Raw genomic sequence first — 23,567 nt, 5'->3', positions numbered from 1 at the left:
TTCATTATATTTTGGCTTCTTAACACTGATGTAATTTGTTAAATAGGAAGCTTGCAACAGGCTAATTAAAAGGCCTTAGTGAGTTTATGTTTGACATTTCAATTTTGATGTAATACTGTAGGAAAAAAAGTTAGACTTAAGACTAACTCTAAAGCTAGAAAATAAAATACAAAATTCAACAGAAAATAGCTATTTTCTGAATGAGATGAATGCTGCACAATCCAGTATAATACTAAATTTGTAACTGGTATATAAAAGCAGTGAAAGCATAATATCAATTTTTTTATTTTTCAGTTTTGAAGATAAGTTTTCCCCCTGTAACATATACTTTCCTGGTTTACCATTGATAAGAGTTAATTTTTGTATTTTTTATTTTTTTACTTTATAAAACCACCAGAAAAAATGTCACAAAAAGCAAAGGATGAATTTGGTTTTTTTTATACTAATAACATGTCTATGTAAGGACTTGATAGATGCAGGTTGTCATAGCTGTCTTCTCTCTCAGTTTTGCTTTCTCATTCTCCCTGCTGTACATGAAAAGCTACTATGGTACAGAACCCATTAGCAGTTTAAATTTTTACTGGTGAGATATTCTAAAGTTTCTATCCTAGTCTCTGAAAAACTTGATCTGTTTTTTATCACTACCTTGATTGGTATTATTAAGCAGGATGCTCTCTGGCATACTTGTACTTTGTGGTAACAACATCTTGTCAGTTAAAATTTGTTCACTGGTCCTCAGCATTATGGCTGTATTTCAGGTAAACCAATTACTTTGGGCAAATTGGTGGAGTTTCCTTAGTTCTCCTTTTGACATATCTGAAAATTTTAGACCAAAAGCTGTTCAGCTAATGATTTCCATATGCTTTTGATTAAATGTCCCCAGTATAGAAACTCAATATTTAATTATAATCCTTGCCCCTCAAATTGGTAAGTCATTTTCCATGCAGTTTACCAGTGTCATTGCAAAATCAAAGTAGAAGACCCTTGAAATCCACACTGACGTTTGGGAAGTATAAATATAATATATGTATTCTGAAGGATTCCCCTGTATTTCCTCATGCTTGATAGTTGGAATTCCATGATTACTGAGATTATTTATAGCAAAGCCTCATCTGTAGTCATGGGTGTTCAGAAAATCATATATGGAAGAAGGTGCAGGAAAGGGTGATATGGGACTGGGCAGGATAGAGAGTTATGTGAGAGCAGGAAAAGTTTGAATTCTTTAAAGGACTTGTATTATGACTTGATTGCCATCTGTAAATACGCTGAAGAGTAAATACTAGACGGATTAAACATTTCAAATCTAAGGACAAGACCATCCTTAAGTATCAGTGAATTTAGGCTGGACTGAAATGGTTCATCGTTTTGCTTATCATGCTAAAAAGCATTAGTGATTTTTTCATTGACATAATTTATTACTGCAAATAAGGAGACTTCCTTATTTTTTATTACATCCTTGCATTACTGCAGGTCTGAACTGCAGCAAGAGTAATATATATATCTATGTTGTATGGCTGTTCAATTAATGAGTGAAAAAAAATTGCAACAGACTACATGCTTCGCCATTAACTGTAACTCATTAATCTGTCAGAGGTTTACCATTGCAGCCAAAGAGAAATTAACTGTGATTTAAATTGATTGCTGAGTACTTAACTTTAATTGACACGTCAAATCTGTGTCAGAGTAACAAGATTTGACTAATACCAAACATCCCTAAGAACATGCTTTTCTGTACTGAATAGCTGTAGGACATTCATTACAAGAAGCAATGTAGATAGACTGTTGATTATTATAAAGAGTTTGTCTTAATCACAGAATCCTTGCTGATGATCTGTCCTTGGATAATTCCCTAGGTGGATGCTCTCTTTCCAAAACTGGTTTTGGCAGTGGGTACAAGTTAAGGATGACCTTATTGCTCTCACTTTTGAATTACAGAACCCACAGAGAGGAGGGGAACAAGGGCAGGACTGCACCACTCCCTCAGAAAGAAGAAACTCTGTGAATTTTCCATCACCACAGGATACCCCCAATCCCCCCGCCCCAAAAGGAATGTCTTCGTTGATGGGCCTTTGGAGAAAGCCTTCCTCTTGTAAGTTTTGTTTCTAATCCCGTGACTCTTGTAATTTTGATGAATAAAGGCAATTATGCGGTTCCATACATGAAGACGTGGAAAACTTTCCTGTCTAATCCTGCCTCAATGTAGTTAGCTAAGTGCTTCATTGGTGATTAGGATGTCTAGAGTTGAACTCTTGCCCACTGAGAATGAGCAGTAAGGCCCTTTTGGTTCCTGGATAAATGCTTTAATCCTACACTAGTTTGAAAATGGCCAGTGCTCTTACCCCTCCACTAAGTACGACAGGCCAGACGGTTTGAGGATTTCGGTGAGGGCTAACTTCCATTTGATTTTAGGAAGCTTTAGGAAATAATTTCAGCTATTCAGAGAAGATTGTTGGATTTTGGATGAAGAGCTCTCTCTTTCTTTGTCCATGGATGTATCAAAGCAGATTTTAAGGTGTTCATTAATATTTTTAATCTTTCTGGGTTTTTTGTTTGGTTTTATTTTTCTTATGTTTCTGAACTACTAGGTATCCAGGTGGGTGTCCTGTGAATAGTTTTGTTAAACTTTTATCTAAATGTTGCCTAATTCCTTTTCAGAGTGTGACTCCAATAACCGCCCAGCAATGCTCATACTGAAATCAATAGAATAAGAACTCGGTAAAGACCTAGCTAAAACTAGTACTTCAAAATCACTACTTGTATTATCAGATGACTCAAATCCCCTTATAAAATAAAAATTCAGTGTAATATATATATATATATATAAAGCAAAAAAACCAAGTAAGTATATACACTATTTCTTATTTTCTTTTCCCCTGGGTTGAGTAATGTCTCATTTACCATCACAGTTAATGGTTTGGATGCTGTTCTGTCACTACTTCAGTTCAGTCTTTCCTGTGCTGAAAACATGTTGTCACTTATAGGATGCTTATTAGTACAGAGCTATCAGTCTTTGTCGTTCAACTCATAGTTAAAGAAGAACATAGTAGTTGCTGACTTCATGATTTTTCTCTTCTGACTCCCTTGTCTTTATTATAAAAACCTGTTGAAATCATCAGCGTAGCGTGCTCCAAAATCTGTGTATTTTCCATATGTTTTAGCGTGAAAACATTGAAAAATGGGTAGGTATAATTAATTTTAGTGGTGGGGTTTTTTTCAGGTTTATTATCAGTAGTAATGGCTGGATTTTAGTTTCTATGCTCAGAAATAATCATCATATCAAAAGCCAAAGCTAGTTACTATCTAGGATGTTTACCCTTAAAAAAATTAATTAAACACAGTGCTCATATACTGTATAATAACGATTACCAAAGCTCTTACTGAATGTTCAAGAATACTTATTAATTGAAGAGTGAATATACTCCTTCCATTCTCAATGGAAGTTGTGTGTTCTCAACTCCTAATGCATTATGCTGAATTTACATTTTGCAACTTGTTCAACCTAATTGCTTTTTTTAAGATTTAGCTCATGGGCTTTTATAATGTTTGCACTTTCAAGTAGTAGTATAAAGGATTAGATGAAAATGGACATGACAATTACATGAACAAATACCATGCACTGAGCTTCTGTCACTGTTAATCTTTGCCATGTTCTCAGCTGACAAAAAGTTCTTGTTTTTTTTTTTTTAACAAATGATGTGTTCCTGAAAATGCTTTTACTCTAACAGCAGAAAGTATTTCTTGCTAAGTGAAATGCTGAGTTTTTCTGTGGTTATTCATTTGTTCAGATGAATTTTCAGTACTATATATTCCATGTTGTTATTAATACATTTTATATGTTAGCACTTAGAGTAGGACATGTTTCAATGAGAGACTGAATGGGCTAATAATAGAAATCTTTATTGAAACCATGTTTTTGAAATCATCCTCTTTTTCATCTCCTGTGGGAAATTTAACCCAATTAGATCAAATAGGAATTTGGGAATTCCATACTAATTTTCTCTGCAGCCTTTCTTGCATTAGTAGGTAAATATGACATTGTCTAGAATAAGATAAATTAGGTATAAGAAAAAGTAAAGCTTAATTAGCTCAAGTCAGGACCTGCTAACTCTAGCAGTTTAAACACCTACTAAAACGGGCTGTGGGAAGTAACTTTAAGCAAATTTTATTAGATATGGGTTGTCTTTAAATTTACTGATAGTCATGAATCATGCCAAGAAATCTGTTGGATTAGAGGTTCTACAGTGACACCATGCCAATACACAAAAGTGATTGTGGATCTGAACTGCACCAGTACAGAGGATGAGGAAAGGAACAATTCATTTGTCTACACAAGATAGCTAATGTCACTTGAAAATCCTTAAGATACTATGCTTTTCAGGTGCAGGTTCAAAAAGATGCACGTCTCCTGCTATCCCATGGTATCTCTACCAGCCTAGATTAACCTTAGGGATTATTAAGGCCATCTCCAAAAACATTAAATGCACGTAGGCAACAAAATAAAACTCGGACATTCACAAACTCCATTCAGTACCCATTTGCTAACCTGTTCCTTTCATGAGGAAATTAACTTTGTGAAGTTACTGCACTTGGGTCTAGACAAGTAACAAGTGAGAAAGAAGAAAAGTCAACTTCATGGGCTTCTACTAGATACATGATGAAGGGGGTGGAAGTAGAAGTTACTCATTGAAAAGGCAATTCTAACCTGATTTAGATAGATCTCAAATATCGTGGTTTGTCATATCACAATAGTTGTCACAGGCACATATCTGAAACATCTAACCTACATTTTTACTAAGCTGGGAACTAATACAGACTGACTAGAAACATTCCTTCAGTCCTACTAGGATTCAAGTAGCTAAACCCTCATTCAATTTAAATTTACAAAAGAAGACAGAGCGACTAAAAAGATTGTGAGAGATCCCATGTATTGTAGCATACAATGTTTGTAGACAGAAGGCAGCCTAGAAATCTTCTTTAACTAATCCTGTTATGCCAATAAATTAGCTTTCATATGTTCCTACACATTTACATTTTTGAAAATCTTAACTGAAAAAAATAAACTAGTGACAGAAAGATGAGGCAATGTAAAGACTGCTTATTTTTTAAAGCAAGGGAATAAATTCAGATTCCCCAGATGAGCTTTTGAAGATTATTGTTTTATGATTAAAAACAAGTAAAAAAGAAATAATGAATACACACTTTTTCTCCGTTACATCCATTCAATATATTTGGTTTTAATCCACCTTCAATATCTTCATGATTGTGATAAAGTGTTTGATCAATATTTGCTCATACCGGCTCACAGTCTCCAACAAGAAATGCCTCAAAGAAGTAGCTGGCTGTTTTTCTCTGGGAAAGAAAGATATGTCATTAAATTTGCTCCTAGGGTGTGATAATGTGTTGCAGAGGCTTGCAAGTAGGGACCTTTCCAAACTCTGGGGAGGCTGTAGCTAAAGGGAGCCAAGTTTTGTTGGCTTTGCTGTGTGGAAAGCCCTGGATGAAGTCGTTGAGTAAGTAAAAGCCTCTGCAAGCTGGAATATTAGAGGCAGAGGAGCAGAGAAGCCAGGGAACACTTGCAATTTGGAGAGAGGGAGAAAGGTGGCAACCTGTCCATCCCTATCAAGAGACACCTGTCTAGTGAATCTAGACGGCAGGGATGGGCTTCCTGGATAACACTGTTAACTAGCTGAAGGGAAGTGCTTGGGAGTGAGACAAGACGCAGAACCCAATTTCTGTAGTTCAGGAGGTGACAGGGCTTTCTGAAGACTACATGATAAATGCGACAGATTCTCAAGTCAATAGGATTATCTTGTGCTGTTTAAGAAACCAGAGGCGCTGATTTTTACTACTGTATAAATTGGTGCTAGAATCTTGAAGGTTTTAAGGGGGAAAAAAAGAAAGAGATCTAGCATTATTGTTACAATACCAGTAATGGCATATAGGGAGGTGCATGTCATTAAAATTGCATATCAGCCCATACCTTGATGTGATTCTATTGACTTTTAAGGAATATTAAGACATGATTCAGAGTTTTATAATACTTCTTGTTCTACCAGCTGTTAATGACCATATTTGATAGCATGCTGCGTATTCCCCTTGGAATAGGAAAAAGGCCATGTAGAAAGCAAATTAATACGAGCTTTTTTGATAAATCATATAATTTTGCTGCTTAAAGTATTATAAAATGGTTTCAACTTTTTTGGATATGATTTAGGATATGTCTTTGCAGTATGGTATATGATATATAAAAAAATTCTAAGTGCACAGCTTTTTAATGCTGAGTGATTTCTTTGGCCATTGTAATTAAAAATGCACACCCAGAGTGCATGAAGTACAAAGTATTGAGAATAGAACAAAGGCATGAAAGCAGAACTGAATTTTTAAATTATGCCAAAATAACTCAATCTTCTTCAAGAAAAAAGTTTCAAGGTTAATGCTTCTCATAAAGTGTTTGTACTGGAGATCATTTCTAGTGCATCTTTACTAGACTCAAGAGCAGAAATTAGGAACAAAAGTGGCAATCTGAAAACCCTTTATTTTCTTAATTCAGGTTTATTTAACAGTTATTCGAAAGTTGACCATAGCTTTTTCTGTAAATGGAATGTTAATAAATTGCAGATTCATACAAAAATGAGGGACAAAGGCTATAGTCTTACAGTGATAGACTGGGATTTGAGGACTTAACTCCTATTAGTGTTAATGGGACTTAAGGACTAAATCCCCATATATCATGATGGGATTCATTTCCATTGCTCAAATACACACCATGAGTCAGTCACGACAAAGGCATTTGAAAAAATTATTTACTTTGGCCCAGTCTTCTGATAAGATTTTTTTTTACAATGTCTTTAACATTGGCATCAATGTCCTTATAAACTAAAGAAACATCGTGAGTGTTACATAACCATCACCTTGATGGACTGAATCTTCTTGTACAATTGCATCAAAGCACACCTCATACAACGTGACCAGAGCTATGTAGTTATGATACATTCTTAATTTCACAGTTCCTCAGCTTTTCTACAACAGTGACTGGGTAGATATCAGCTTGACAATTAGTTACTTTCTCAGCTTTTTCTGGGTAATGCTGTAAAGGCCATAGCAGGATATAGACTTTTAGCCACAGATAGCCTGATTGCTGCTATTCAAACAGATTGAAAAGATTAATGTAAATCCTAACAGTAAGTATGAAAGGACTGGAGAGGATGGGAGTATTCCCATAGGCTTTCACAGTGCAGTGCTGTGTTAAGTCATGGCTTTTCCTTTGATGTGAAAAAGAGCCATCAGAGAGAGGAGAATCAATGTAAGTAAGCATAGGTAATAGGTGATAAGAGGTGTAAACTTTTCTCCAGCTTTTCTAGGACAAGCTCAGATTGGTGTAGGTAAACATTGGACATAAATATTTGATTAAAGGTTAAGTTTCCCTTGGAATGAGGAGATAAAGTTTTTGGAAGAACCTTTCATAATTAAGGGCTGGCATGTAAAGAAACTATTTGGGGTTTAGATGGCTTTAGAACAGGTCATGAATATATATATATTTATATATATTATATATATGTATATAGAGAGCTATATACCTGATTTGACTTTCATCCCAGTCAAAGCAGAAGATACTGCATGCATCTGGAGTAGCTGAGGAGAGATTTTGTGCAGCTCTATCAAGTGGAGACAGGCATTCAGGTCTCAGCACTAGGCTTGAACTGCTTGAGTATTTTCCACTTTTTGTGTGAGAGATGGTACTATAGACAGGTTGTTGTTTTTAATGAAGTATCTTGGAGATTTTATTCAACATTTAACATTTGTTGTTGCTGTTCATTAATGAAAATACTTCTTTGTGTTGGCAAAGAGTATGAAAGTGTTTAAAAATCATGTCTTGGTCTTTTGTTAAACTGAATGACAAAAACCTCCTAAAATTTAGGGAGTAATGAATATCAGTGTTTGCTTTTTAAAAATCTGTATACAATTACCTTTAATTAATTCAAGTGATAGGTATAAAACTCCATCTTCAGGTACCACAAAAATACTGTCAGTGAAGAGCAGTTGTCTTTGACATGAGAAAACTTGCTGTCAGTCTCCACGTGCTCAGAGTGCCCATCTTATGCATGTGCTAGTTTAGAAAAACTGCTCTGGCATGTTGGAAAGCCTGAGAGATTACCTCTTGTCTGTTGGTAATAAGTTGCAAAAGTTATGTCTGGAAACCTTGACAGACCATACAGGTCTGAAATGAGTTGTGTTACCCTTATAAAGGTGGGTATGAAGATCCAGACGATCTATCAGTAGGAAAAGTTAAAATTAGCCAGCAGCCTTTATTTCTGATGTAGATATTTATTCTCCATATTGCATAAGGATCCCATTGAATTTCAGCTCCAAGTTCCAGAAGACATTACAGAATTTGGCCATAACTGAGACACCAAGCCTTACAATGACAAATCTAGTCCAATTCATCATGTTCCAAAAATCTTGAAGTAAATTATGGGTCACAACCACAAAAATTAATCCAGTTTACAAATCAGAACAACTGAAATGGGAAATTTAGTATTTCATTGTGGAAATTTTCTGGTATATTATGTTTCTAGATTCTTTATTCTGTTTGTGCCCATTACATGGCTGCTGTCAGTGAAAACTGTCAGTCGGTACTTCTGCTTTACTGTAGATACTTACAATTATATTTTCAGACCTATGTCTTGTTCCTGCACAGAATATATGTTCCTTTTGCACACTAACAACTGCATCAGACCCTCTATGATGGTGCTTTCATCTAAAGCTATTGAAGATGTTTGCAACTTTTTCAACCAGCTTTTCATCATTTCAGTATCACTTGTTCTAGACCGTAACTTCACAGTCAATGTAAAGATGTTGACCACATTAGATAATTTCTTTTCATAAAGGAAGTATCACTTTTTCATACATCAGCAAAAGGTTATCTAGAAATGGCAGGTTTTGAGACATGAAAACCAGACCTTGCTATTGTTCCAGTATTTTCTCAGGGGAACACACTCTGTTATTAGGCAATATCACTCTACGACTAGAACTTTCAGCAGAATTAGGCTTCTGGATGCTATCTAAAACAAAGATTAACCTAGTGCTTAGAAAGATAAAAATGCTTATTAATTTTTTTTACTGATGTGTCTCTTCATAGTTGAATGTTAAATATACTGGCTTTCAAACATAAGAAATACGTGGAAACAGTCCCCGTAACCAAGCCTCTTTTTCAAATAATGTAATCACAGTCTATTAACCAAGGAACAAATGTTGGGCCCCAATAACTCACTGGAAAATTGGTTTGGAAAACAGTTTAAAGTCTACTGGCTTGAGAGAGCAGGGAAAGAAGCCTGGCACCAACTTCTGCAAAGGTCATCAACTGCAGTAAAGGCAAAGCTTCTGATGATTTTAAAAAAAAAAATTAATCAGCTATTTTTGGTAGTCTAAACCTAAACCAAACAACCAAAACTATTTTCTTCAGTGCAAAGTCCATTTGCTGGGCTTTTTACAAATTTCTGGAATGTAATTATCGAATGAATAATTTATAAATCATCAAAGGAATAAAAAAGGGGAAAAAACCTGACATTTCCTATACTTTTTTCCAGACCCACAAAAGGTGGCCAAAAGTCTGAACATATTTCCTGAGAAAAAATTCCAATATAGATTCCTGGCAAGAATACAGAAATATTCTCATAACACTGGAGGGTGGAAAAAGGTATAGAGTCGTACAAACATCCTCAAAAGCATCCCAAAGGCCAGGAGACAAACACAGCAAGACTATTCATCCTCATTTCTGATTGGCTGCAAAAGGATGATGCTCAGTGTTAGTATATAATTTCATATAATGAAATAGTAATGTTATTCTGTGCTTCCATATCTTTGAACCTTCAACTATTTGAGATTTCTAAATCCTTACGTGAAAAAGAGAATAGTAGCAACGTGCAGAAATGGAAGGTTGGATTGGACATAGGTTTTCTCTTTATATGTGAGAAGCAGTAAGAGTTTGATTTGGCTAGAGGATGAAATCCTTGCTTTGTGACTGTCGTTGAGACTCATTGAGACATACGCAGATCCGGTTCCACCATTTCAGTCCGTAAGACAGAAAGATTGGCCATGCTGAACCCTAAGCCATGCTGATGCTTGAAGTTTGTTTAAAGGAGTTTCAAATTATGTTATTTACTTTTTTTTTTCTGCCTCCTCAGAGTACATGTGGCATAAATTGAGTTCCTCATGTGGCCACTTAAAATTACGTAGGTTCAGCTATCATCATAGTTGGATCCAGTCCTGTTTAATATCTTCATTGACGACCTTGATGAGGGGATAGCATCCACCCTCAGTAAATACACCCGCCGATAATACAAAGAGCGGGAATACTACATAACTGTAACCCAGTACTCTAAAGAAGCTGTGAGAAATATAAAATACAATAAACCTGAAAGAACTCATATAGAGCTAACAAGCTGTAACCCAAACTAAGCTACTTTTGGGATTTGGCTTTCTCTCCTGATACATTAGACCCTCTTTAAGAGAATCCGTTTGCCCGAAAGCTGACTGTAGGTTCCCATTGCGTCCCAACAAACTCCTTGTTGAGAAGTCATGTAATGTCCGCACAGGGCTATTTTGCAGCCGATCTTGGGTTTTGGTTTTTAACGTATTTTTTCCTGGAACTGTGGACTATGTCATACATAACCGAGGCAGCAGAGGGAGCTCAAAGATTTTGGTTACCAGTTGGAGACGTAAAGAACCAACCTGACAGGGAGCAAGTGACAGGGCCAAGAACAAATACAGCAGTGAAGGACTGATGTACTCAGGGCTGACATACTTTGATTTCTTTAAATCTAACAGACTATATGCATAGCCCATTATCCAACTGCTAGTTTTAAATACCAGTGAGATTTCAAGGTACAATTTAGCGGCCAGGTTTTATTTTGCAGTTGTTGCTTACTTAAGATCTTTTCTTACTGCTTGGAAAGAAGTGCTTATCAAGAATATCTTTTTGAATCTAATAAATCATTCTAATAAGTCATTCTATGTGTAAGATTTTGAATAAATAGTAAGATAAAGGTCTGTGTATTTTAAAATAAAATTGCTAAAATAGTGACAACTGAGCAGTAGTAATTGACTTTTGTTCAACAGTGCAGAAATGGTTTGTAAAATAACACAAGATGTTTTTGATTGTAATTTTAAGATATTAATATATTTGCTTTTTTCAGAACACGCTCATCTTCAGCATTGGGCAGAAATAAGGCTAATAAAATACAAAATAGAAAATCCCATCTACACAAAAGCAGTTGTTGTTCTGCAAAGGAAGATCTGAGCCACTGAGAGATCAAGAGCTGCTGACCATAAGCAAAAGCCTGTTCTGAACTGTATCAGTGAATACATTATAAACAGGACACCAGGATCATGAAAGTAGTGTTTATCCTAAAGTCAGGGTTATGCTTAATTGTCCAGGTTTTGAATGCATATAATTGATAGAAGGAGAAAACTGGAACTATTTGTTACAGATTGGATGGTAGTCTATCTATTTTAATTGGCTTTCAAGGCAACGCAGACGTATTGTCCTAACTTACTAAATTTTACTGAAAAGAAAGATTTATAATTTTTAGTTTTTGGAGAGAGGGTGAGCAACAATGAGGCAGCTGTGAATATCACTTAAGATGTGAATTCAGGTTTCATTTTCCTAAATTCAGGACAATTTTTTTTAAGTGGGAGGAACTTTAGTTTGCCAGATATTCATTTTATAGTGATGGAATTGCTGATCTTTGCACTTTACTGACCATACAGTCTGTCTCCTGCTTTGCACCAGATTCACTCATATAGACATTAAAAAGTAGCTGTGGAGGACTATTCTAATCATGTGGGCACTGCTTAATCCTCTGATCGAACTGGAATAAATCCCCTTGAATGCCTTGCCAATCTGTTTGGGATTTGCAATCTGGCAAAGCACCCAAATCCAAATTAAAGTAATTTTCTACCTGAAAAAAATCATGTCTCCCACAGTAACATCTACCTCTATGTTCCAAGGGGAGCAAAGATGAGGCATCTGTGAATGTCACTTTGATAATAAGGGGCATAAAAATTTTACTTTATGAATTTATTGTATTGATTTTTCTAACCACAGTTCCTTGACTACATTCAGAGTTCTCGTGTTTGCTCTTGCTGTTAATTTAGAAGTATGGCTTTTAGTTAGTGTTATTCCTTTATCACCTTCTTTTCTTTTTTCTTTTTTTCTTTTTTTGCCATAACAAGTATTTTTAGTCTGTGTTCTGTCATTCCATGTACATATCCCGACCCCTGAAACTGTTACGATTTTAGATGATTTACTATACTGATGATTTAGATGAACATCTAAATTACTACATAGATGATTTAGACGATTTACTATATTTGGATCTCATAGATTCCAGATTAGTATGTAACTGTTTTCAGAGGTGTTCATTTGCTTTTCTTCAAAATACATGAGGAGATTATATAGAGAAAAAATGCTTCTATTTTAATTCTCAACAAATCTTAATGAGCAAATATGTGCTTCAAGTTATTAACAAATATGTTTCATCAGTTAAATAAGACTGTCAAAGTTATTTTTGTTCCTTCACAGTTCAATATCTAGTTCTATTATCTTTATAATTTAAGCTCTCTTTCTCCTTATTTGCTTATAATACCCAGTCCTTTTGGACTCTTATCTTCTGCCTTTCTTTTATAGAATTATAGGTGTATGTACAAGAAGTGTGCAATCTGTTTATATTCACCCCACTCTTAGAATTCATAATGAAATCTTATATAGCAGATCAGCATTTCAGTAATTCTTTTATCTCTATGCAAAAGCTCTATGAAAGAAGGACCATCTAACTACAGTATACATCCCCACATGCAGTATATATAATGAAATTCTAAAGTATTATTAACAAAGAAATTAAATGAATTTACATATTTGAGGTTAGAAAGGTGGTGTACTATATAAACGAATACCTATTAAATAGAAAAGAATTAGTTCATTAAAATTGTCAAATAAAACTTATGCAGAAATAGTAAGAAAAAATATCAACCTTCACTTTTACGTCTGTGTTTGATGATATAACAATGGATTTTCTGTTAGAACAAAATGTATCACCAAATTAAATGTTCTCACTTTCTGTTTTCAGACGCGGGTTTCCTTTGTAATTTGATTCCAGGTGAAGAGAATCCCTGGCTAGTTTTTGTGCTCATTGAACATATTTAACTTGAACTTTAAAAATTGTTTGAGGTAAAATATCTTACCATGGTTGTCTCTGCAATGGATCCAAAGCTGTTTATAAATATGTTGCATGTGACATTAACTGGAGGGCCTGGAAAAGAGAAAAAACACCAGTCTCTGTTCCAGAATCATTGCTTATTGAGTGACTGTAAAACCATTAGGAAACAATGCAAAATTAAGTTGGATGGATTCTCATAATATTCCTTTTGATTTTCTTAAAGGTACTCTGCTTGATTAGCTAGTTCTAGCAATAAAGGAAGATAGAAAGTTCATAATAAACTTGTACTGATGATTCTGTGGAAAAAAAAAGTCAACATCCCATTTGAAATACATAGCAAAACTTATAGTGACGTTCTTCATTCAAGGCACCTACTACCTTTAATGTTATCTGTCATCACTGGTAACAGAAATACGTTATTGCTGCTCTTATCTCTACTGCTTACAGGAACAAATATGGATAAGAAAGAATGACTTAGATTCTATTCTTATTTCTCTGAAATCCACAAAATGGTCAAGAATTCATTTAAACTGAATTTTCTGTTACCAGGGGTTTTCAGTCAACTGCTGTCTTATCTTGCATTTGTGAAGCATCAGTAGTGGCACAGCAGTCATTATGATAGCTAAAGCATCGTCTCTTCATGGAAAAGGTTTTAACTTATTCCTCTGTAAGTGTCTGTAAAAATGGCATTGTGGTGGAGCATACTAATTTTTCCATTATTTCTTATCAATTTTAGTCTGTGTACAGTGAAAACAAAACTTTTCCATCACAAGGTTTTTCTGGCATTCTCCTGCACTTGATAATCTTATATCAATAATCCAGTGTAGAGGTGGAGAACCTGTTGGTTTGTTGTTTTGGTTTTTTTTTGTTTGTTTGTTTGTTTGTTTTTCAGGTGTATGCAATCACAAATAATGTAAGATCTATATCTAGAATTTGAGGACTGGCCTTACAACCCCCTATGTAATATTTGGTTTTTAGGGTAGCTGACTGAAGAAGCTGCTCTGCCACTGCTAGTGGTTTACAGCTAGCAAAGTGAGATCTGATCAATAAAGTTGGAATTCAAGAATTGGAATGTCCATTTTGCCATCAGACACAACTTGGAACGTCCAGCTTTGTTTCCTCAAGGCAATAATTGTTTTGAAGGACTGTATGGCAATTGCAACCGAAAAAATCACTACGTGTGCTTCAGTAATTATCAAACACAGGACTACGCCTATGGAGCAGAACACTGGGTTAAGGAGGCATCACTCTGCAGTCACTCTGACACTATTTTCACTTTGATAACTTGGTTAATTATTCAGAGCTGTTGAGCGCATCCAATACGTCTTAGAATTCAGTAAAAGCTTGACATTGACAACTCCTGAAAAGGATCAAAACAAAAGCAGGGGAGACAAAAAAAAGCGGTCACTGAAAACTGCCAGGGAGAAAACTGTACTTTCTGGCTATGTTAGATAATCTGTGTGTAAGGCAGCTTTTCTTTCAAACACTTTCATTTTGCAGTACTTCTCATCATGTAAAACTGGGTATGATACCATCCTGTAAGTTTGCTGTATCAACAAACGTAGTTGCCTTTATAAAGAAAAAACCCTAAGTGAATAAAATGTGGATGCTTCACTTCAAAAACAGTATTACAAAAGTGTAATTAACAGTTAGTTAAAAAAAGCATAAAAGGAGAAACTAAAAGCAGCTTGCAAATAGTTCATAAATTACTTAAAGATACTGTTTTGAGAGTAAAAATGAACTTCTAAAAATGTGGTCAAATGGAAGCACAAATGAAGCTATAAAACCTGGAAGTTATACTCAAGCAAAGGAACTCAGGAAAGTTGAACATAGATTAAAGACAGGGAGAAAAATAAAATATACAGCTGAAACTAGAGACAGAAAAGCTAACAATGATAACTATCTGCAAGGCGTTAAAAGCAGAATCCTGCCAAGATCTGGAAGGTGAACTCAAGTGAAGATGATTAAGATATAAAAGTATCCATGAAAGTGAAGAAGGTCAGAGCACAAAACTAAATGAAATCTTTGTAGCAGCATTTGTCTCCAGTTGCTAGTTGTGTCAAATGCTGGAGCCATTCTGATGGAAGATTTGTATGAAGACTGTAGAAGGCATTTCAGAGTAAGTGAACAGGACCGAACTGACAGGCTGAGGAGATATCAAGCCAGACAATATAAAAATCTTTGCAAAATTCTGGAAATACGAATTCCTGTGAGCCAGCTATATCACCTGTGTCAGTTTTGTTATCTGTGGAAACATGTCCAGCAAGTATAAATTGAATTAAAAAACAGACTTCAGGTGTGATGGTGGATGACACTGACAACAAGCCTTATCCCTGCAACCCTTACATCTGTACCAGCCCAACTAAGTGGTAGACATGATGACAATTTTATGATTAATAGATATGGATTAATATTATTTTTGCTGAAATAACATCTCTCAGATGTACAAAAGATCTCTGAAACAGCTGATGAGCATGTGGACAAAGGCAGTCTGATTAATTTAAATAAACATTAATTTTAAAAACATATAATTATGTATAGCATACAATTAAAATATTAAAATAATTTACTTGGAGTTTCAAAATCTTTTCAACACAATATTTTGTCAAGCGCTTTTAAGGATATTATTCTTGATGAAGTGAGAGACAGTGGTCCTATAGGCCTTTTGCTTTATGATTATTTAACATTAGATATAAGTAGCCATTTTTCAAAGCATGAGGTGACTGCTGCTGAGTTCCCCCATGGGTCTGCAGTGAATCCCTGTAATTCGATGTTAACAACCTAGGAAAGAACATATAGCAATATAATTTCTTCTGGTGTAAAATTATTTAGGATGTTTTTATATAAAGCTGACTGCTGATCACAAAATACTGAGCTATTGAAGAATAAAATGTTTGATGAAATTCAGTGTCAGTCAAATATCAAATGATCATTGCTATGTATTCCTACAGATGCACTCCAAATTAGTGATTTATGCACAGGAAGGAGTGGCTGGATTACTTGTGAATGGTTCTCTGGATGTATGCTCTATAATCAATACAGATAGGAGACTGCAAAGACATATATTAAAAAAATATGGACTGCCATACAAGCAGACCATGAACTTCCATCTTGAATAGCTGAAAATTTCTTCTCCCTCAACAGGATATTTTAGGGAGAAAAGAGATGTCAAGAAGTCAAACAAAGATTGCAAATTGTGAGAAATACTGCCACATAAAAAATGGCCAAATTAGAACAGATTGCAAAAGGGAAATGCTAGGGAGTGATATGAAAGTATACAAATGTGTAACGATCAAAAGGAAGTAATCTTTTTCTTCCATTTCTCAGTATGTCTCCTGGCAACAGAATCCATAAAATGAGCACCAAATTCAAAGCAAACAAAACCAATAGTTTTCAGTATTCCAAAACATGAAGATTTTATTGCCATAAAATACTGGGAATGCCAAAAGAATAAACAAGTTCCAGAAGTGATCAGGGGAAAATTTTTATCTAAATTTTTTTTTTTGGTTAAGATGTGGATTAAGAAGTTCCTAAACTGATGATTGCTGAGGACAGTTTGGCAATACCAGGGCAAGGAACATTTTACACATTCCTATGTAAATCCCAAAATTTCCACCTTAATAGATTGTTATCAGTGCTGCAATGTGGGTTGTATGAATTTAATACTATAACACCTCTTCTGTATCAGGTTAATTTTGAGCATCTTGAGGCCATCACAATTTGGACATGTGGATTACATAATTGTGTCCAAATCTGAAAGACACTAAAGTATTCCTCATATAGCCTGGGATGTGGAACAGCTGAGTAAGAGAAGCACCTTGCTATAGGTTTCATGTACTGGAAATAACATTTTGTAACTGGAATCAAGATTTTACAAGAGTACTTAATTTTCTGCTTTATTCCATAGCTAAATAAATACCAGCAATCTTCTCTATTATCTGTTGAACAAGAGCAGATATGCAGAATTCCTTATCCCAAAGAGAGCACTCAGACAAAATAATTATTTATGTGTAATTTATAAGTTACTCACCAAAATTAATTATAACTGTAATATGGTAGCTAAAAATCTTGTTTATATAGGAATTTTATTGGAAGAGCAAACGGTTTAAAACAATTGTCTGGGTTTTCTTACTAGTACTTACTAGTACTTGTTCTTTCTTTAAAACTGTTGCCAGATTAAAAACTGAAGGCGGCATTAAGCCCCAGCATTTGTTCTAGGACTAATAAACTAACCAGAAAGTGGCAAAGTCACTTAAGGAGATACTTATTCTTAGCGATAGGTCTGAATCATTCTGGGCAGATTTGTTCCAACTGCATAGCTGTCTAGAAGATTTAGAATGTGCACTTTCTGAAAAAGAACAATGTCAAATTACGTTTTGTCTCTTTAAATTTCAATAGTTACAAAACAAGGCTCTAGTTCTTTTGAATTATACTTTCAAGAAGAGCTGTATTGAAGTTGCTGATCTCTAAACCATCTGCCTGTTCTTCATCGTAGAGGCAGCAGAAGACTGTGATTGCATGGTATCCATAGGAAACTCCAAAATCCAACACCTGAAACAACTGCTAAGCTGTAAGCTCCTCATTATAAGCACTTGTTTGTAGGACTTCGAGAGACTCCAAGAAGAAAGAAGAAAAACTGTAGTGCTTAGACTTTGCCTGAGGTCTTTTGCCCAGCACAACTTTACCTTAGGTTAAACCTGCAAAGAATATAATGTGGCAGCAAGTAACTTTAACAAGGAGCAAAAGTGATTTCAAAAGCTACCATTCATATAAGGAAGTAATTTTAGAAATACAGTGTTTTGCTTTACTTCACAAATATTATTTGATACATTATCTCTCCAGGAAGCCAGGCACTGCAACATTTTTCAAAGTAGTTCCGCCAAGGAAAGTCCAAGGGACTTACTCTGTATGGTTATCCAGGGTATTGATCACTGTTGCAAATCTTTCAGTGATGTCTGACTTTCCAGTGCACGTTCATAATTTTCTGAGAAATATCAGCACCACTGACTTATTAAAAGCAAAGCATTTCCAGATGCAGTAAATCCTGGGTAGTAAGTCTATATATACAGCACTGACTGTTTGTGGCTCACTGATGAGGAAGTAATGTGACAAACTATTTACTTGGTCCTTATGAATTAGTCTGGACAAATTATGGCAAACCCAGAAAACAGCAATGGTTTTAGAGTCATAACCACTTAAGCTTCTGGGACTTGGAGATGTCAAAAAATTATAAAACTTACTGCTGAATAAGAATTAAGCTGGAAAGGCAGTGACAGATGACTTAGAGAAGGAAGGCCTGTCTGCTTGAAAGAAAATTTTTGTAGTTAACATAGATTAAAACACACCTTGTAGTGAAATGTTAGAGTTAAGAGAATCTCTTGGACTCAAAAAGACAGGCATAGGAGGAGGCAGTAAAAGCAAAGTAAGAACATAATTTTTAATCACAATAGTTTTATTCTTAAAAAATATTTATATTTGGGAGAATTTAAAGACTGATAACTTGATTTAAAGATTCAGAAATAGCGTTAAATATATTTCCACTAGTTTATTGTACTATTGTAATATCTAGAATGGGTGGTATTTATCTGTACAAGAGTTTGTATATTTGTGTAACAACATAGTTTGTACAATCCTTCATTAAACTCTTTACTTTAGCCTCCCTGATTCTGGATAACATGGTTTGTGCTAGGACCCTCAGAAGATGTAACCACTGCATTTGCAAACTTTGGACTTTCAGTCTCTTCATGTCTCCTTTGTCTTGTTTGAATCGCCCTTGTGAGAAGTGCATAGAAGGCACAAGCCAGGAGACAATTCCAGGTATTGAGAACCTGCAGTTTCAGTGCAGAACTGAAAAGAGGGAAAGTAACAAGATGAAATATCATCCCTTTTGCCATTTCAGAGAAGAACTGGGGCACGATGGGAATGAGGAATATAATTTAATTTGCTGATAGATTTGGTAACTAAGACAAGCTCTCTTGATTTTGATGGTCATGTCATTAACACACTCCTTTGAGTTAGGATCAGTCAGGAATGAGTATTTGGTTTGTCTTTCACAGAATTTGATTTCTGGAGTGATTCAGGCTGTGGTAGTCCAAGATGGGAATTTGAATCCATTAACAAGCATTTCAAAAAAGAAAAAAAACCAAGCGGAACAAAACAACCAACCTCTATCAGACAATTCAAATCTAGTGATAAGCTAATTTTTGAAAGAACTGCATTTGGGCAGCTGTGACAATCACAATAATAGAGCATATTGCTGCTGAAATGAACTCTTCACAGTAAAAAAAATGGCAAAAGGCACTTTTTGTTTTTTTCTCTGAGTGTACATCTTCATTTTCATATTTGTTCCAGAAATTGCATTTATGTCACAAAACATGCTGAAATACCGAAAAATCTGAAAGCTTAGTTTTGAAATTACCTTTGAAATTTGGTCTGATCCTTGCATCGTAGCCTGACATCCTACCCATTAGCTTATCCAGGAAATCAGATGGCGACATTGGCATGCTACGAGATCTTGCACTGTCTGTTTCCTTTGTGGCTACCAAGCTAACAGCAAGGAAAAACAAACAAAGAAAAAAAAAGAAAAAATTTATTTTGTTAGAGATTTTGTTAGGGAAATTATTTTTTTATAGTCAATCACTTTGCTCAATCTTGTATGAACAGAAAAACAGGAAAACTGATTGTCTTTACTGCTAGTTTATGCTTCAAAAGTAGTAGCAGGAAAGAAATGGAAATATTTAATTTCTTTTTACAGCTGCCATTCTATATCCAATTTTTATTTTGCCAAACTGCATAGTTATAGGTTCTTGTAACCTCTTCCTCAGGACTTCTGGAGATCAGTTAACTCTTCCAGTGAACAGTAATCAATCCAAGTTAAATAATGTTATCTCCTTGAAGAGCTGTCAATGTGGAATAGTGTTACTTGGAGTCTAAAGACTGGTCTGTTTAACTGGATGTGGTGTAACAGAAGTCTAGATTAAACAAAGTAATGTAGTAAAGATCTTTCATGAAATAGTATTAGCACTGATTTTTGTTCAGCCAATGTTTTTTGCTGATATTTAAACATAATTCAACATATCAAATGGTCTCTTGGCAAACGGTATTCTTTAACATTGTCTTACAGGTTTGTTTTCTGTTAAAACAAAAGTGACTGCAGCAGTGGAAAAAAACCCAAAACTTACTGAAAGAACTATCTTAGGGCAAAATTTTCATCTCAGGGCCACATGGCAAATGTCACCTCCTATAGACTCCTCTCCATACATATGCAGAACTCCCACTGACATTCTAAAGTGTGCTCTGCACAGGCCAAGAGGAAAAGTATTGGCACTGCAAGCAGCCATGTGGACCCAAAGAAAAGGTCTTTATTGTTGTGGAACTCTTACCCAAGTAGGGGCCAACACACTGAAAAGCCAATACAATCAGTAAATAAAATCCTGAGTAACATTGTGGTACACAATGCACCTAAAACCACTTGTGGCTTTTGGTGTCTCAAAAAAACTAAAGAGATTTTCTTGTTTCTGCTGACGTCTAGTAAAAATTCTACTGCAGAAGGATGTAAATCTTTTTTACTTATCCACTTCATTGTCTCATGACAATCTACTCCTTTAGAAGTGCTTAAATATGTCTTTGTTTAGAAGCAAAGAGAGGAAATAATGTAAAACCCTTAGGAATTTTCTAACTCATAAAAAAAACCTATGCTGAACTTTGCTTGTTAACAATGGATGGAACTCCAAAACAGAAAAATTTCATAAATGTATGTGTGTATGCAGATGCTGTGTTAAGAGCAGACTGGGAATGTAATTTTTTTTTTCTTCCCAAGACTCTGTTACTCAGGACATGAAAAGGCTCAGTTTTATGGCAACTTGCATATGGAAAGTCCGCTAAAAAAATTGTCTTGAAATTTGAAATTTGAATTTAGTGTATAAATTTAAAATTATTTCATATTTTTGCATGTTATAAATTTGGAAACACAGAGAAAATGAACACAGAAAGTCATATTTTTTATTAATTTTTAAAATTCAAAGTATCAATTAAGTTTTTTAATTATATTATTAACTGAAACCAGTGAGTTAAGAATTAATGTTGTTTATTTGTTTACCTAGTGTTCATTTTATTCTATGGAGAAGTTACAGAATCATAGGGGTTGGAAGGGACCTTGAGAGATCATTGGGATGTTGATTTGCATATTCCTCTATTATTCATAAATTTCCATATTGTTGGATATTTCTAAATTGTCCTGAATAATTCAGTATCTCTTTCAACATTATCTTTTCCTAAAAATGCTTCTTTAGTCTCTTTTAGTAGCTAACCTAGTTCTCTATTTCTTCCTGTAGCTGGAGAATGTATTTCCCTTTCTGAGAAAGTAAGTACTTAACATATTCTTTTCCAAGTTCAATTTGAGATTATCCTAATGGCATCATTTCCATTATGAATCATTCTGAATACATCTGCTTCATCACATTATTGCAATTCGTACTCAAATTTCTGTAAAACATCCCATGTGTTTATAAAGAAAATTAAGTATAGAATCCAGTTACACTTTGCTGTATTTTATCTATTTACAAGGCAGAAGAAGTTACTCTGTGTGTTTGTGTTATATATAAATATATACAAAAATAAAACCAGCAAATGCTTAGATTCCTTTCTTATACTCTGGTATAAGAAAGTTATATATCTGTACTAGAGGATATGTAGAAGTCCTACAATAGCGGATATATGTATCCTATGTTTTTATTCTGGATATAAATAAATTCTCCAGAACACGAATATAGAAAGGCCTATTTTTAACTTCAACATCGACTGCTTTCTCTGCACTTCTCTGCACTTTTTCTAAAACTTTCTTTATTGTACTCGTTACTTTTAAGGGCTGCCATGGAATCAAGTACTTTGAAATTAATGTAACTAATGCTGAATAGGGAAAATACTAATTGTTGTGATTATGGATTTTCTCAAAGTGGTATTTGCCCTTTTCTATAATAGCCTCATTAATATTTGCTTTCATTATCCCCTTAAAAATTTCAGAATATTTTGAATAATTCTATTACTTGATTCTGAAAACAGTATATTCAGTATAATTAATACATTATGTATACACAAGTTATATTTTATAAATCAGCTGTAATTTGTTTTTCCTTTTTCTCAGCTTGCTGTGTTACTAAGTGACCACTCTGATCTATTCACATTTTACCAGGAAAAGTTACCAACAAGAATACAAGCCCTGGTAGTGATTCTTTGTTCCTCCGAGGCTTTTGGTAAATATTAGAATCAGAGAATCGCAGAATGATGAGGTTGGAAAAGACCTTTAAGATCATTGAGTCCAACTGTACCTGCCTTCTACTAAACCATATCTCTAAGTACCTTATCTACCTGTCTTTTAAATACATTCAAGGATGGTGACTCAAACACCTCCCTGGGCGGCCTGTTCCACATCCCAACAACTCTTCCAGTGAAGAACTTTTTCCTAGTATCTAATCTGAACATTCCCTGGCACGGCTTAAGGCCATTTCCCCTTGTCCTATCACCTGTCACTTGGCTGAAGAGACCATTGAACACTTCTCTACAACATTGAGCGCTCCCACCAGTCTTTAAAAAATATTTTACAAAAACAGAAAGGGGGAATGAAGCAGGCAACCCCAGGAGAAAGATTACAGAAAGCATTATATATTTTTAATTTTTTAAATTGTTCCTTGATGGATCAAAATCCCCCTATTGTTCGACACTTTAATATAAGCCAAGAATTTACAGAATCAAAAAAGGCACCAGTTTTAATAAGAGACCTAGAAACAGGAAAAATTTTAGGCCCTTATCCACTTGTCACCTGGGGAAGGGGTTATGCTTGTGTTTCCACAGAACGTGGCCCGCAGTGGATCCCAGCGAGGAACGTTAAACCCTTTAGAGAACCACTGACAACGACCCCAGCCGAAGAACGGGACGCGGACGTTTCGCCACCTACTTGAAAACTACTATCATGATACTCTTTTTGTTTTTGTTTGGGACCGCAGTGAAAACCAACCTTTTCCCCCCATTTTTCCCTAAGGTTAACATATGGGTTACACTGGCCAAACTAACAGGTCAAGATACTCTTTGTCTGGCCACTGCCTCCCCAGAAAACCCCTTTCTACCTGTCTGGTAGGATTACCACTTGATAATTGGACAAGATTGTGCGATCCGGCCCAACAGCTCCTGATGACCAATCCCACAGACAACTGGGATGGATGGACACCATATAGGCCACAACTTAGCTTAGAACCCCAAGAGATTGAACTATTGGGATCAGTAAAAATGGATTTTTGTGTTAAGTTCAATTATACAGGAAGGAATCAATCACGGGTATGGGACGTGTCCCCCGTG

The 23,567-nt window shown here is 35.1% G+C and overlaps 1 protein-coding gene across 1 annotated transcript in view; it reads right to left on the bottom strand.

The window, feature by feature from the left end:
• The window catches only part of GLRA3 (glycine receptor alpha 3), a gene marked incomplete at both ends in the record, with an annotated part of 83,738 nt that overhangs the window by 42,475 nt on the left and 17,696 nt on the right, over nucleotides 1-23,567 (bottom strand). Inside the window, 2 exons of the mRNA XM_084263964.1 lie at nucleotides 13,243-13,310; nucleotides 19,636-19,763. Of these exons, the coding sequence (XP_084120090.1) occupies nucleotides 13,243-13,310; nucleotides 19,636-19,763 (196 nt within the window). The remainder of the gene's footprint in view (nucleotides 1-13,242; nucleotides 13,311-19,635; nucleotides 19,764-23,567) is intronic.

This window comes from Gallinula chloropus, assembly GCF_964237585.1.
Source record: "Gallinula chloropus genome assembly, chromosome: 4".
Taxonomy (NCBI): Eukaryota; Metazoa; Chordata; class Aves; order Gruiformes; family Rallidae; genus Gallinula; species Gallinula chloropus.
Note: the sequence above shows the minus strand (reverse complement) of the source record. Positions and strands in the feature narration are given on the sequence as shown.